At 39.1% G+C, this 13,270-nt stretch overlaps 1 protein-coding gene across 1 annotated transcript in view; it reads right to left on the bottom strand.

Annotated features, from left to right (window-relative positions):
- The window catches only part of COL4A3 (collagen type IV alpha 3 chain), a 171,507-nt gene that overhangs the window by 89,844 nt on the left and 68,393 nt on the right, over positions 1 to 13,270 (bottom strand). Inside the window, exons 3-9 of the mRNA XM_069104555.1 lie at positions 12,955 to 13,044; positions 8,930 to 8,974; positions 8,796 to 8,840; positions 7,052 to 7,114; positions 6,300 to 6,353; positions 3,158 to 3,184; positions 1,539 to 1,616 (exon numbers count right to left, since the gene is read on the bottom strand). Coding sequence (XP_068960656.1) covers positions 1,539 to 1,616; positions 3,158 to 3,184; positions 6,300 to 6,353; positions 7,052 to 7,114; positions 8,796 to 8,840; positions 8,930 to 8,974; positions 12,955 to 13,044 — 402 coding nt within the window. The remainder of the gene's footprint in view (positions 1 to 1,538; positions 1,617 to 3,157; positions 3,185 to 6,299; positions 6,354 to 7,051; positions 7,115 to 8,795; positions 8,841 to 8,929; positions 8,975 to 12,954; positions 13,045 to 13,270) is intronic.

The following is a 13,270-nucleotide window of genomic DNA, read 5'->3' as shown; positions in this document are numbered from 1 at the left end:
ATATATATATATATATATATATATATATATATATATATATATATATACTGAGAAGGCAAAATGGTTGTGTGTCTGTCTTCTTCCAACTAGGTGCTTTAAGGACTATGACTGTACTTGGTAACCAGGATTAGGTGGGGTGGAGTGGGGGTAAGCAATTTATTGTTTTGTGATGCTATAGGAATTAATATACAGCCTAGTCTGAAAATCTGCAGAGGCCACTTATCCAAGGTTCCACCCCAACCCTTTAGAGGGACCTGTATGCATGACCTAAGTGTCATATAAAACTATGGCTGTGATTACATTGGTTTAGGGAACTCCTTGAATGAGGACATTCCCTCTACCAATGCAGGTCAGTATCTTCTCTGCAACTTATAATCTCAGGGGGAGGTTCTTAACTGGAGGTCCATGAATGTGTTTTTTTTTCTTTTTTTTGGAGGGGAGAAGGCAGGACAATTGGGGTTAAGTGACTTGCCCAAGGTCACATGGCTAGTAAGTGTTAAGTGTCTAAGGCGGGATTTGAACTCAGGTCTTCCTGACTCCAGGGCCGGTGCTCTATTCACTGCAGCACCTAGCCACCCCCATGAACTTATTTTTGAAATTATTTTTGAGAACTATATTTCAACATATTTGGTTTCCTTTGTAATACTCTACACTCATGTATGTAAAATTATTATTCTGATAATAGATTCATAGGCTTCACCCCAAACTGCCAAAGGGGTTCATGGCATAAAGAAAGTTATAAAATGGGATATTCTTAAAACGAGAGTCCGACTTTAGCATTCCTCTCCCCAAGAAGCTGAAGTGACTATTTGGGAAACTCTGGCATTTGAAGTCCATCATGATCTGGCAGCCTTGTGATCTGATCTGATCTGACATCAATCCTCCTGATACTCTCTGTATTCCAGCCAAACTGACTCATTCGCTCTTCTCTGTAGGGGACATTCTCTCTCCTCTGCTCTCCTTCACTTTCAACCTGGAGAATCCCTGACTTCACTGGAAACACCATTTAGGAGCCAACTCCCTCAGGAGGCCATTCCACATCTCCCCAGTTTTTAATGTTCTCCCTACCCCCTTCACCTTGTATTTACTCTAAGCATATATAAGTTTGTATTATATACACACACACACACATATAAGTGTATATAAACATGCGTACAACATATATGTATATATGTGTATATATGTATGTATATATACTAATTTGTGTACGTGTGGCTTTTCCCCAGTAGAATATAAGCTTCTTGAGGGCAAGAACGGTTTTATTTTTATTTTTGTGTCCCCAATGCCTAGCAAATGCATGGTGTATAGTAAGTTTTCAATAAATGTGTGTTGAATTGCATTGTTGAATCAAATAGTGTCTCATCACGAAATTTTTAAATGGTTATTAGGAAGAGAGATGTTTTTGAATTGCATGTATGAGGTAGATTGGTAAATCTGAATGAATGAATCCTTTTTTAATGAAATGGCAAGTATTTATTATATTAGCTTTATAGAAGACAACAAAAATAAGAGTCTGTTCTCTGCCTGAAGTTCTGTACCTGACGTCCTGGGATTCCTGGTAACCCAGGATCACCTCTTCCACCATGTTCTATACCTCCTTCACGAGCCGGGGCTCCCTTGAAAATGAGGGAAATCCATTAAATCTAATGAAAATATAATCTTTTTACAACTCTTATTAATTTTTATTCAATCATACCATTCCAAGGCTAAAAATATTTCACAATTGGGATACTGATAAATAATGGTAGTGATCATGACAGCTCACAAAGATCTTGATAACCCAAGACCCTTAACCTCATTTTTCTTATCTTAAAAATGGGAATAATAATAGCACTTTACCCTACAGAGCTGTTGTGTCAAATATCTGTCTGTCTGTCTGTCTATCTATCTATCTATCTATCTATCTATCTATCTATCTATCTATCTATCTATCTATGTATCTATCAACATGGATAAAGATATATACCCACATACATACACATACATATATCACTTCTAAAATCCTAAAGTGTTTTTTAAATTCTATCACCACCACCACTATCATCATCATATTGTCCCCAAAGTCTCAGTATAGTTTTAAGTTTTACTGGCTTAAAATTGCACTAAGACTGTTGGAGTATCCAGTATCATGCCTTACATTTTACAATGTACTCTGCCCAAAATCACAAAATGAAGTAGGTACTTCAAATGTTATAATCTACGTTAAAATATACCCAGAGTTATTGCAAATTGCTGCTTTTCTTTAGAGATAGCAATGCTTTGAACTTAACTAGTTTTTTTATTTTTGAATTTGCTTTCCCTTCCTTCAGGTTCTGTGGTTTTACTGATGGAGAAAACGAAAATAGAACTTAAATCGATTTGTGAGATTGTGCATCCAAAGGCGAACTCAATCTAGATTTTAAGGGGTCCAAGGATTGAAAGGGGCTAATGATAGAGAAAAGCCCTGAGTTGGGGAATTAAAGTTAGGGTTAGGCTGTCTATGCAGGAGAAGCTATGAGGAAGCAGAAGAAATCAAAAAGGAAGACTGGTCTGGTTGCTCCTGGTTGTGAGAATTTCTGGGCAACTGTTATCCAAAGGATTGAGAGAGGGTCAGAGGAATCGGTTGCCTCTCAGATAATTCATAGCTGAAAACATCTAAAACAGAATGAGGAAGCCAAATGGCAAAGAGAACTAGGGACATGACTTCCCAATTGAACCTGATTCCCCAAGATTTTAAATATTTTTATTGTATGTGTATTTCCTTTCTCTGCCTTCAGCTGGTGCCAGCATGCCTGAATATCATAGACAGGGCCCAGCATGGCTCTGTCTGACTCAGTCACACCTGCCACATGCACTTTGGGCTCCTGACTTTCAGCTCAGTGCTTTTTCTATTAGATTATTTTTCCTCAGTGGATTATGATAGAAAATTACATCCATTACAGCATATCTATAGAAAAGGCTAGAGAAAGAAATGATGGAATAATCTTTTTTATTCCTTGAGTACAAAAAAATTCCCCACATTATGTTGGGTTATGTATTAATGATATTTGCATTCATAAAATCTTCTTTATATTTAAATATATTTCTCTGTTTGATATAAATATTTTCTTTATAATATTTTTAATTTGGATACTTTTTGATCATTGAGTAATTAATGATAATACTACAAATGACTTACTTTTTCTCCTTTTAGTCCATTGGTACCCTAGAAAAAATAATAGTAAATTAATAAAATAGAATTCAAATAGGGAATTTTCCCCTACTCTTTTGAAAAATATTGGGAATGCCACATCAATGACATTCAGTGATTTATTTCAAAATTTACACATTTGGTAATTCTATTGTTAAAAGAATTAAACTTGTGTTTAGTGACAGCTAATGAAGATTCATGGAACACTAAATAAATATTTTATGGCAATAGGTTGGTGTGAAAGGGAACTCTATGTGTCTAACACAAAGTGTTACCTAAGAAAATGGTGGACTCCTAATGTTCATGGTACACTTCCACTGAATCTCTACTCCAAAAAAACAGGAGGCTTGTGTTCCCCCAAAGCACCAAGCTCCATAAGGTGCAGAAGGCTAAAAAAGTCGAGTTGACATTAGTGTAATATGAAGGGTTTTGTGTGTTGTGTGTGTGTTTTTAAAGTATTACTTTTAATTAGCATGAGGCTCCTTGTTTTGTTGAGGCATAAATTTAATTTAGTTTAAGTATTGGGATGAAACCGACCAAAGCATTTTTTGTGATTTTCCAAAGACCAGGGTTTGCCATAGTTAATAGGGCTATTTACATATTTTGAGGTTATAGATTAACATGGGACAGGTAGGTAGCACAATAGATAGAATGTCAGACTTGGAATCAGGAAGACTCATCTTCCTGAGTTCAAATGTGGCCTCAGATACTTATTAACTCTGTGACCTTGGGCACTTAACCCTGTTTGCCTCAGTTTCCACATCTGTAAAATGAGTTGAAGGAAATACCAAACCACTATAATATCTTTGCTAAAAGAAAAACAAGTGGGGCCATGAAGAGTCAGACATGACTGAAAATAACTCAACAAGTAGACTAAAATCTGAGAATTGAGGGTTGAGGGGAATAATATACAAAATAAATAGTGAAGTGGGCAGTTGTCAAAGTAGCAAGAGAAGTGATATCTAGTTGTACCTGAGACTGTCATAGTCCGCATTCTAACCAACGAATATCAGGAAGTAAGACTGGGATTTGGAGGGTGAGAGAATGACGGGTAAGGGGGAGCACACTGGAGAAGATCCAGTGAAGGGTCACTTTGAAGCTGGAAAGCACTTCAGTGGACCAAATTCCTCATTTCAGAAACAAGGAAACAGAGAATCAAAGGGAAAGTGACTTGCCCAAGGTCATATTAGTGTTGGGAAGTAGAGCTGAAATCTGAGTTCAGAACCTCCAATTCTAAAAGACAGGAAAGAAAGGCAGAAATGTAGAGGGAAAGGATGATCAAAGAGCTGAAAGAAACCTTAAAGATTATTTCGTATAGATGAAGAAACTGTGGGTCAGAGAGGTTGTGACTTGTCAGAGGTCACATAGTTTGTAAATGGTGGAAATGGAGCTTCATCACGATTTGAGATACAAACTCTGTGTGTGTGTGTGTGTGTGTGTGTGTGTGTGTGTGTTTATACAAAGTCAAGGTACCAGGCAAGGTAAATCTAAGCTCCCAAATGTCCCTTCACAAGGAGGATTTGGCCCTTGACTCTGTGGCTTTGGAAGAGATAAGGAAGGGTTAGACATGGTTTCTTACCCAAATAACCTGGTGTCTATTTGGGAAGACAAGAATAATACAGATGGAACAATGGGAAAAGAGCTCAAGAGAGTCTACATCCAAGACTAAATGGGGATGTACAGATTGTATAAGTGGCATAGGAGCCAAGTGGGCAGAGATATATCCATCCTACTTTGATTCCCCATAGATTTCCTTTGGCTATCCACAAGGGGTCTCTATGATATGATCAGACATTCTGATTCTCCTGTTGACTGTACAAGAGCTCTGTCCACCTAGACATATCTTCCTACCTCACTTCTTCTTGTCCACAAAAGAAATACCTCATATTAACTCCCTCCATTCAGATATACTGAAAGAGGGAAACATGGACACATACTCTGTGATTTCTGCCCTCTTTTCTCACCCTTTCCTGCTATTCCTTCTCTGGTGACATTCCATAGCAGAGTTTTCTCAATAAAGCAGAGTTGCTAAATTCTTTTTTTTTCTGCTTTTTGGAGAGGGGAAGGTAGGGAAATTGGGGTTAAATGACTTGCCCAAGGTCACATGACTAGTTTTGTGTTAAATGTCTGAGGCTGTATTTGAACTCAGGTCCTTCTCACTCCAGGGCTGGTGCTCTATTCACTGCACCACCTAGCCACCCTAGAGTTGCTAAATTCTTATTTTGCTTCTGTCATATATGTCAAGGACAAATAATCTTTAACCTGGAATAATAATAATGAAAAAAAAGGCCAGTAGGGAATTAGATAGCCATTTCTTTGAAAAACTCCATAGTTTTCAGGGGATTTATAGCAACCTTAATATGAGTCACAGGAAGACAGCCAGGCTGGTGAAGAGCCTCATGCCATATGAGGATGGGTGCAAAGAACTGCGAGTGTTAGATTAGAGAAGTCTTAGGGAGATATAACAGTTACAATCAAGTAATTGAAAGTCAAGTAGAAAAAGGATTAGATTTGATCTTCTTGGTCCTAGGGAGCAGGGCAAGAAGCAATGAGTGGAGACACAAAAAGGACAAATTTAGCCTTAATGTTAGACGTAACTTCCTAAAGAGGAATGGACTGCCTTAGGAGGTGGTAGCCTTCTCCTTGATGGTCTTCAAGCAGAGACTGAATGATAGTGTGTCAGGTGTGGTATAGAACGGACTCTTTTTCTGGGATTGGTTGGATTAGGTGGTCATTGAGGACCCTAAGAACTTGACAGTGACTTTTAGTCTTAGCTGTAACTCAATCTTCCCCTATCCTCCAAAGCCACCCAAACCCCTATACTGTTCTAGTGATCACTGTTAACCCAGAGTGTTGTACCCTCAAATCAAGTTGCCAACGTATAGTCCTGCAAGTTGTCCTAAGACACCATAATACTATCTTTGCAATTCAATTTTCAGAGTTGTTAGTCACATTGACACAACAGTGCACCTGCCAGGTGCACAGCTAAGGTTTTCTCTTCCTTTTCTCAGTCTCATTAGCTGTGATGCTTTCCTGTGGACAGAAGTACCCTCCTGAGCTTTCCCTTATAGCATGTGAAAGAGAAGTAGATGGACTATTTCCATGGTAGTGTTTGCAAAGTAGAACCTACCGGTAACCCTGGATGACCTGGCGTCCCTGGAGGTCCAGGAAATCCTTGCTCACCCTGAAAGGCATACAAAGTCCGTCATTCTTCTTAGCTGTTGTCCAACCTCACTAGAAAAGCTTATTCAGGCATTTCCTTTGTCCTTTCTCCTCCCCTTTCAGTAAGGCAATGGCAACCCTAGACAAAGCACTCAGGAGTACTTATAGCTATTTGTGGGTCAGGAAACTGAGAGCCAGGAATCCATTATATCAATTGAAAACGGGATTAGAATCTACTTGTTCTCAAATTGTTCATGGGCTCCAAAAGCCTAATTGTGCCAAGAAATTTCAAATTGCTGATTACTTGAAACTCGAATAATTAGGTCATCTCCCTCCATCTGAGGCCATGCTCTGGGGAAAAGGGATGGAAAGCTGTAAGAGTGGTTTGACTTGGTAAGCAGAGCCATTCCTCATCCTGAGTGCAGCTGTGCCCCCACAGCTGTGTGACTAATGATTCTTCACAGCTGAAGGGGAAACTGACCACTTGGGCACCTGGTTCTTTGTCCTACTGAGGGTGAACCTGACTAGCTACCCCATATGATGACACGAGAGAATTGGAGAATAGAGAAAAACTGAACAGAGGAAGTCATCTGGTTTCAAATCTCGTGCATGCTCAGTTCAGGCCTTCATACACATATATTTAGCTAAAATGTTTCAAGGAAAACCCAACTTTTCATTGCTGTTTTATTATTTTTCTTCTTTTTCCTTTTTTTCCCCTACCTTAGTGCCATTGCATCCTGGTAAACCAGGAGGTCCATAAGGACCAGTATTCCCAGGACTACCCTAAAAAAAAGAGAGAGAGAGAACAAATTGAAAGATATCATAATTTGTAGGTACTGAGACCCTACAAAAGCTGCTGTAAGACTGGGGTTAGTGACCAATTTTAATACTTAGCTCATTCACAGTTTTGCGCATAGGCCACTCCCTGTCCTGGATGCCTCTCCTCCCTCCTTGCAGATCACACCCTTTCTGGCCTTGCCTGGGGAGAAGACTTCCTAAATTTGGCTAGGGCAGTTTGAAGACATTTATTCCATCCCCAGGACGGTATTCAGACCTTTTCCAGCGAGAGAAGACATGTCAGACCCTGTTCTTTGCTAGCCTAGCCACCTATGCCAGGATGGGCATTGTGGGCAATGAAGTCAGTGGAGCCAGCCAGGTTCAAATCCAAGCTGTGTAACCCTGGGCGAGGCATTTCATCTCTCTCAGTCTTAGTGTCTTCATCTGTAAAAGCAAGAAGCTGGACTTGATAGTCTCTAATATCCCTCCCAGCTCTAAAGCTATGAACCTGTGAAGGATTGTAATGGGAACTGCATGTGCTATATAGTCCTGAAGAATGCTAGAAGCAAATTGTAATTAAAAACAAAGGACTTATCTCTTTTTTTGTTATATTTATTTATGGAAATTATGTTGGTCTGATATAGAATGAGGTTTGGGCTATTTTAATTGAATATTTAATTTAAATATTATTTCATTATCTCCTCAAAGCAACTATGTGAGTTAGTGGGTATCATTATTCTTGTTTTACAGATGAAGAGACTGAGATTGAGAGGTTTAGTGACCTGCTCAGGGTCATGCAGGATTTGAACTCAGGTCCTTCCAGACTCCAAGTCCAACACACCAACCTCCCTTTCTGTACCAATAATTGCAATATAACTGGATTTTAGAGTATGTTTTATTCTTATCATGGTACAAATAGTACACTCATACAGATCTATGACATCAAATTCAAATAGAACCCCCATGCGGGATGCATATTAACATAGAAAACCACAAATTATTTTTTAATTTTAATTTATTTTATTAAACATTTCCTGAGTACATTTTAATCTGGTTGCCCATTTTGCAACTCACTTGTGGCAGGCTCAGTGAGTTTGACTCTCCTGCTATAAGTCATATTTCAATTACTCCAGAGAAATTTAAGAGAGGCAGTGTGACCCAGTGGGAAGAGTGTTAGAAGAATTGGGTTCAAATCCCTGCTCTGCCCTTTACTGCTTATGTTATCTTGGACAAGTTACTCTCTTCTCTGTTTCCCCATCTGTAAAATGAGGGGGTTGAATTAACAATAAAGCCCAGACAGACTGCTTTGAGTAGACTGAGGAGATGCTTTCATTTGCTAGCCATAGTAACTAAGATTTGCTTTAAGACCAACAAAATGTCATATATATTCTGAGATGAGATTCCCAACACTATGGTGAGATGGTTACAGCTGGTATTGGTATTCTCAGGTTGTGAGTGAGGAAGCCCAGGCTCAGGGAAGGCAAACTCCTTAACCATAATCCTACAGGTAGGAGGGCACCTCCTTGCAGGTGGGATTGAGATACTGAATATTCTTGACTCCTACATCCAGTGTTCTGTCCACTACTCCATGCTGCCTCCTCAGATGACTTAAAGGTCTCTCCCTGTTTTAAAACAATGACCCCATGACTTGTGACCCTATAAGAATGGGCATTTCCTCACTACTTACAGGAAGTCCTGGAGGACCTGGAAAACCTGGCAATCCTGTCATTCCCTATTAATATATAAAAAAGAGAGAAATAATGTTTAAATGTTCAAAATACAGCATTTAAAAAATTAATATGAATAAGTTATAATACTGACCCTTGCACCTTTGGAACCAATAAAGCCTGGAAACCCTGGGTAACCCTAGAACCATTAAAGAGTGAGGGAAAGAAAAAAAAATACACAGTAAAATAATATGTAAAATACATAATATTAATACATGCATATATTATAGACCATCCTTTCCCACATTCCTCCAAACTGTTATCACTGTTTTACCTCCTGTTTTATCTTATCATTAACACTCTTACTTATAATCAATTTTTTTTTCACAAAACACTGTAGAGGCAGAATAGTAACTTGGAAGGGAAAAATAATGCTCCACCTAAAAGAGACTAGATAATCAGGTGGTAAAACATAAGACTCAGTGTAAAGACGACTATGGCAGATGGAAATAGCAGCCAATGTTACATGTCTGATTTCTTAGGCTTATTAATAAAATATGCCACAGATGTGGAGAACTGCATAAATCAGAGATGAATCTGCATAGTTCATATTACGAAGAATTAAGAATCATTGCTGAAACATAGCTATAGAGGGGCCCTGCTTTGGGAAGGGATGTGGGGAGTATCCGTCCTCTCTACAACACAGAAACAGAAAGTTTCAGCGACTTTTGGTATTTTCCATAATGCAAGAAAGAAAAAGTTGTTAACACAGTCTTCCTAGATTAGATTAGACTGCCAAGGCCAAAGTCTGTCTTTTCTTACTTATATGGAACTCAGGAACTCAATACTTCCAAATCCTCAAAAGGATTCACATGCTGTTCTCTTCTCCACCCCCCCACTCCCCCCCCCAAGCCCCCCCAACCATATTTGGGTTATTCTGCAGGGAAGGTATGTGGTCCTCATATTTTATCTCCCTGTTATACATTTTCTCTTACTTCAAGTACTTCTAAAGTGGGACAAAAAACACCTTGTGACTTTGGGGAAACTTTTCTCATCAGATTTAATTCATCTGGGATCATCTGCATTTGAGCCAAAGCCTCATAGGTCCTGTTCTTGGTGATCTGCTTCAAAATGGAATCTTCATCAACTCTGCCTAGAACATATTTTTCCTGGATTGATTCTGTGTTATGTCTGGCATATCTAGGACAGTACAGCCTCCCAAATTAGCACCGTGTGTTCTGAAGTATTGTTTTAGTTAATGTTGACATATCTGATGGAAACACTGAAAAAGGAAACAGCTGAACAATGAATGAGGCACAGATCACGTGGAAAAGGAAGCTGTTGTAGTGGAATAACTGACCTATTCGACCACCTGTGGAGCAGCAGCTCCCACCCTCCATTCTGACCCGGGATGGAGGAAGGCATGCTTAGACCAGGCCTGGCCTGCCTGGTCCTTGAAGAAGATATTTGAAATGAAAAGAGAAAGAGATGAAAGGACTGAGGTGGCAAGAGAGACAAAATGCTGAAAAGGAGAGAGAAGGTTGGATTTAATAAAAAAACAAATCTACATTATAGGTGGAGACTGTCTCCAAGCCCTTCGTTGGGCTACCTATTTCCTATTTTCTTTCTGGTAGACATGAGAATGGGAATCTGGGTAAGGAATTTAGAAGATGCCTAAATAACTACTGTCATGGAGACAGAAGGAGATAAATGAGAACAATCATTTTCTCAGGTGACAGAACATTCCAGCCTGTAAAAAAAACCCTTTCAGTAGATGAACCATTTTTCTCTCTGTTCACCTAAGTTATAACAAATTTTGTAGGAGACCCATGATTAAAGAGATTAATCATTGTAGACTTCAGTCTGGCTAATGCCCATAGGAGAAAAGATAGTAGATATTTACTATTATTTAATTTGCACATATTTCTAAGAAAATCCATTGATTGTTTATAAAGTGGACTCATGTTCATTGAGACAGATCTTAAGATTATAGAATAATACCATTCCAATGTTCTAAGTTTTAGATCTGTGGCAGAATCCAAATGCAGAGGATCTATATGAATTTAAAAATAGAGCTGGGGCATGGTCCTGCTACATTTTACAAATGATGACAAAGGGCTAATTTACTAATTTAGTACTGAAATCTTCCAAGGCCTCAAAATCCATTGTAGAAGGAGGTACCAGCTGGTAACTATGGTCATAATATAAGAAGATCCCTGCCACAAAGACTAATTCTTCCCTAAAAAGGCAATGAAGCCATCCTTGAGACTTAATCGATTGAGGAAATCTAGCTTGAATCATAGATATAATCAGTGATACAGAGTCATTGACATCTTGGTCACTTGAGGCATAAAAGACATAAAATGAGGCATAAAAACACAATAGATTGCACTCCTTAGCCTCAACAGCCTTCCCACCACTGTGTGATTTCTCACTGGCTATACCACTACAGAAAATCCAGCAGGAGCTTTGAGGGGAGCTGTGCCCAATTGAACCAAATACTTTCTTTGCTTCATATCCTTTCCGTGCTAATGTTGAAGAAACTTCCTTTTCTTAAATCTTAAAGACTCACTAGTGTGTTGTTGATGGGACTGTGAATTGGCCTAGATATTCTGGAAGGCAATTTGCAACTATGCCCACAATCACCAAATTGTGTAGCAATACCATTGCTAAGTCTATTTCCTCAAAGAAAGAGGAAAAGACCCACGTGTACAGAAATATTTATAGCAGTTCCTTTTGCTTATAGCAAAGAACTGGAAATTAACTGGGTGCCCATCAATTGGAGAATGGCTAACCTAATTGGGATCAATGAATATAATAGAATGTTATCATTATGACTTTAAAAAAACTGGGGAAAGACTAGTAGAAACTTAAGCATAATAAAATGAGCATGACCAGGAGAGCAAGTTTTTGGACTAACGACATTGTAAGCATAAACAACTTTAAAAGACTTGAGAACTCTGATCAACACAACGTCCAACCACAACTCCAGAAGAATGAGATGCTGATTTTTGGACATGGAAAATGATGTGGGTTTATTTTGCTTGATTATTCTTATTTGTCACAAATGTTTTCCCTTTTTATTTGGACTGAATGGAAGGTGGAGGCTGGCAATGGAGCTGTCCCCACCAAAAAAATAAAGATAAATAAAAGAGGGTCACTGAAACATCTTTAAAATTCACGGAAAAGAATAAAAAGAGGTTCAGAAGGAAATACAGACAATAAGGACATCTTTGATGGAAATATTTTGTCTATTTTATGCTTTAAAATATGAAATGAATGTAATAGATATTTGTGGTTTCACAAGTAATCCTTTTTTCTTTTCTACTTTGTATATGGAAATCCCTCCACCCCCACTCCTTTTTGGTGTTTACTAAACTCAGAACAAAAATCTGTTGAAACTATTATAGGACCTATGAATATTTCATTTCATTTCATTCCAATCCCAAGCTGGAAGCATGGGATTAGCCTGATTCAGACCTGGCCCAGAACACTATTTTATAGGCTTTCTTTTTATTCTGCCAGAATGGTGGTGACCCAATTGACTGCTTCCTTCATTCTATTCCCACCTATTTTTGAGTCAAGGTCTTAGATGTTGTGTCTCAGACAAGAGTCTGTGAACCATGACTCATCAGTAACCTGCTGCTGAAAGTTTTGCTAAAAGAAGGTTTTCCTCAACCTCTTTCCTATGAACTGCCAATCCCATATAGCAAGTGTTGACTCATAATCACACAAGAATAAAAGAAAACAAGGTGAGACTTAGGGAAATGTAATAAATGATGACTGGTCCTAGGCCCAGTAGATAATCCTGGATTCCAAATCAATCTGGGTCCTGGTCCTCGACCCAAGGAATAACTAGGCTAACCAACCTATCAAAGATCCAAGGTAGCCCATTGACAAAGACTCAGATCGCTATAAAATTTAACACTTAAGGTGGTGTCAAATGCCAATGGCAGTCATGCTGAGGTCTGTCAAAGGGAGGAGAGGTGATCAGAGGCAAAGTAGCTCAAGGGCAAGGCTGCATTTGGCAAACTCATGCTTCTGTGACAGAGAGCACTTACGTGAAGCCGTGCCGCTCCATCTACCTCCCACTACCTGGAGAGTTGGCGTGTTCCCATAACTGCTGAGCCTGTATACCACCAGAGAGCATAAGACATGCAGACTTGGAGGATGACTTACCTTGGGTCCCTGAGGTCCAGGTATGCCTTCTGGACCAGGCAATCCTTTCTGGCCGGGAGTACCAGGACAACCGGGAAAGCCTTTCTCACCCTGTTCAAAACAACAGCATCAGCATGAATTATGTTGGAATTAAATGACCAAATAGCCACCATCTTCCTGGATGATTTAGTGGTAAATTTGTACATGCATATGTGCAAGTGTGCTTGCATGCATGTGTGCGTGCATATGTGTGTGTATGTGTGTGTGTTGGAGAGAGAGGGAGAGAGAGAAGAGAGAGAGAGAGAGAGAGAGAGAGAGAGAGAGAGAGAGAGAGAGA

This window comes from Petaurus breviceps, unplaced genomic scaffold, assembly GCF_028583685.1.
Source record: "Petaurus breviceps papuanus isolate PSGF00001 unplaced genomic scaffold, PetGlider_PUasm1.0 688, whole genome shotgun sequence".
In the NCBI taxonomy this organism is placed as follows: Eukaryota; Metazoa; Chordata; class Mammalia; order Diprotodontia; family Petauridae; genus Petaurus; species Petaurus breviceps.
Note: the sequence above shows the minus strand (reverse complement) of the source record. Positions and strands in the feature narration are given on the sequence as shown.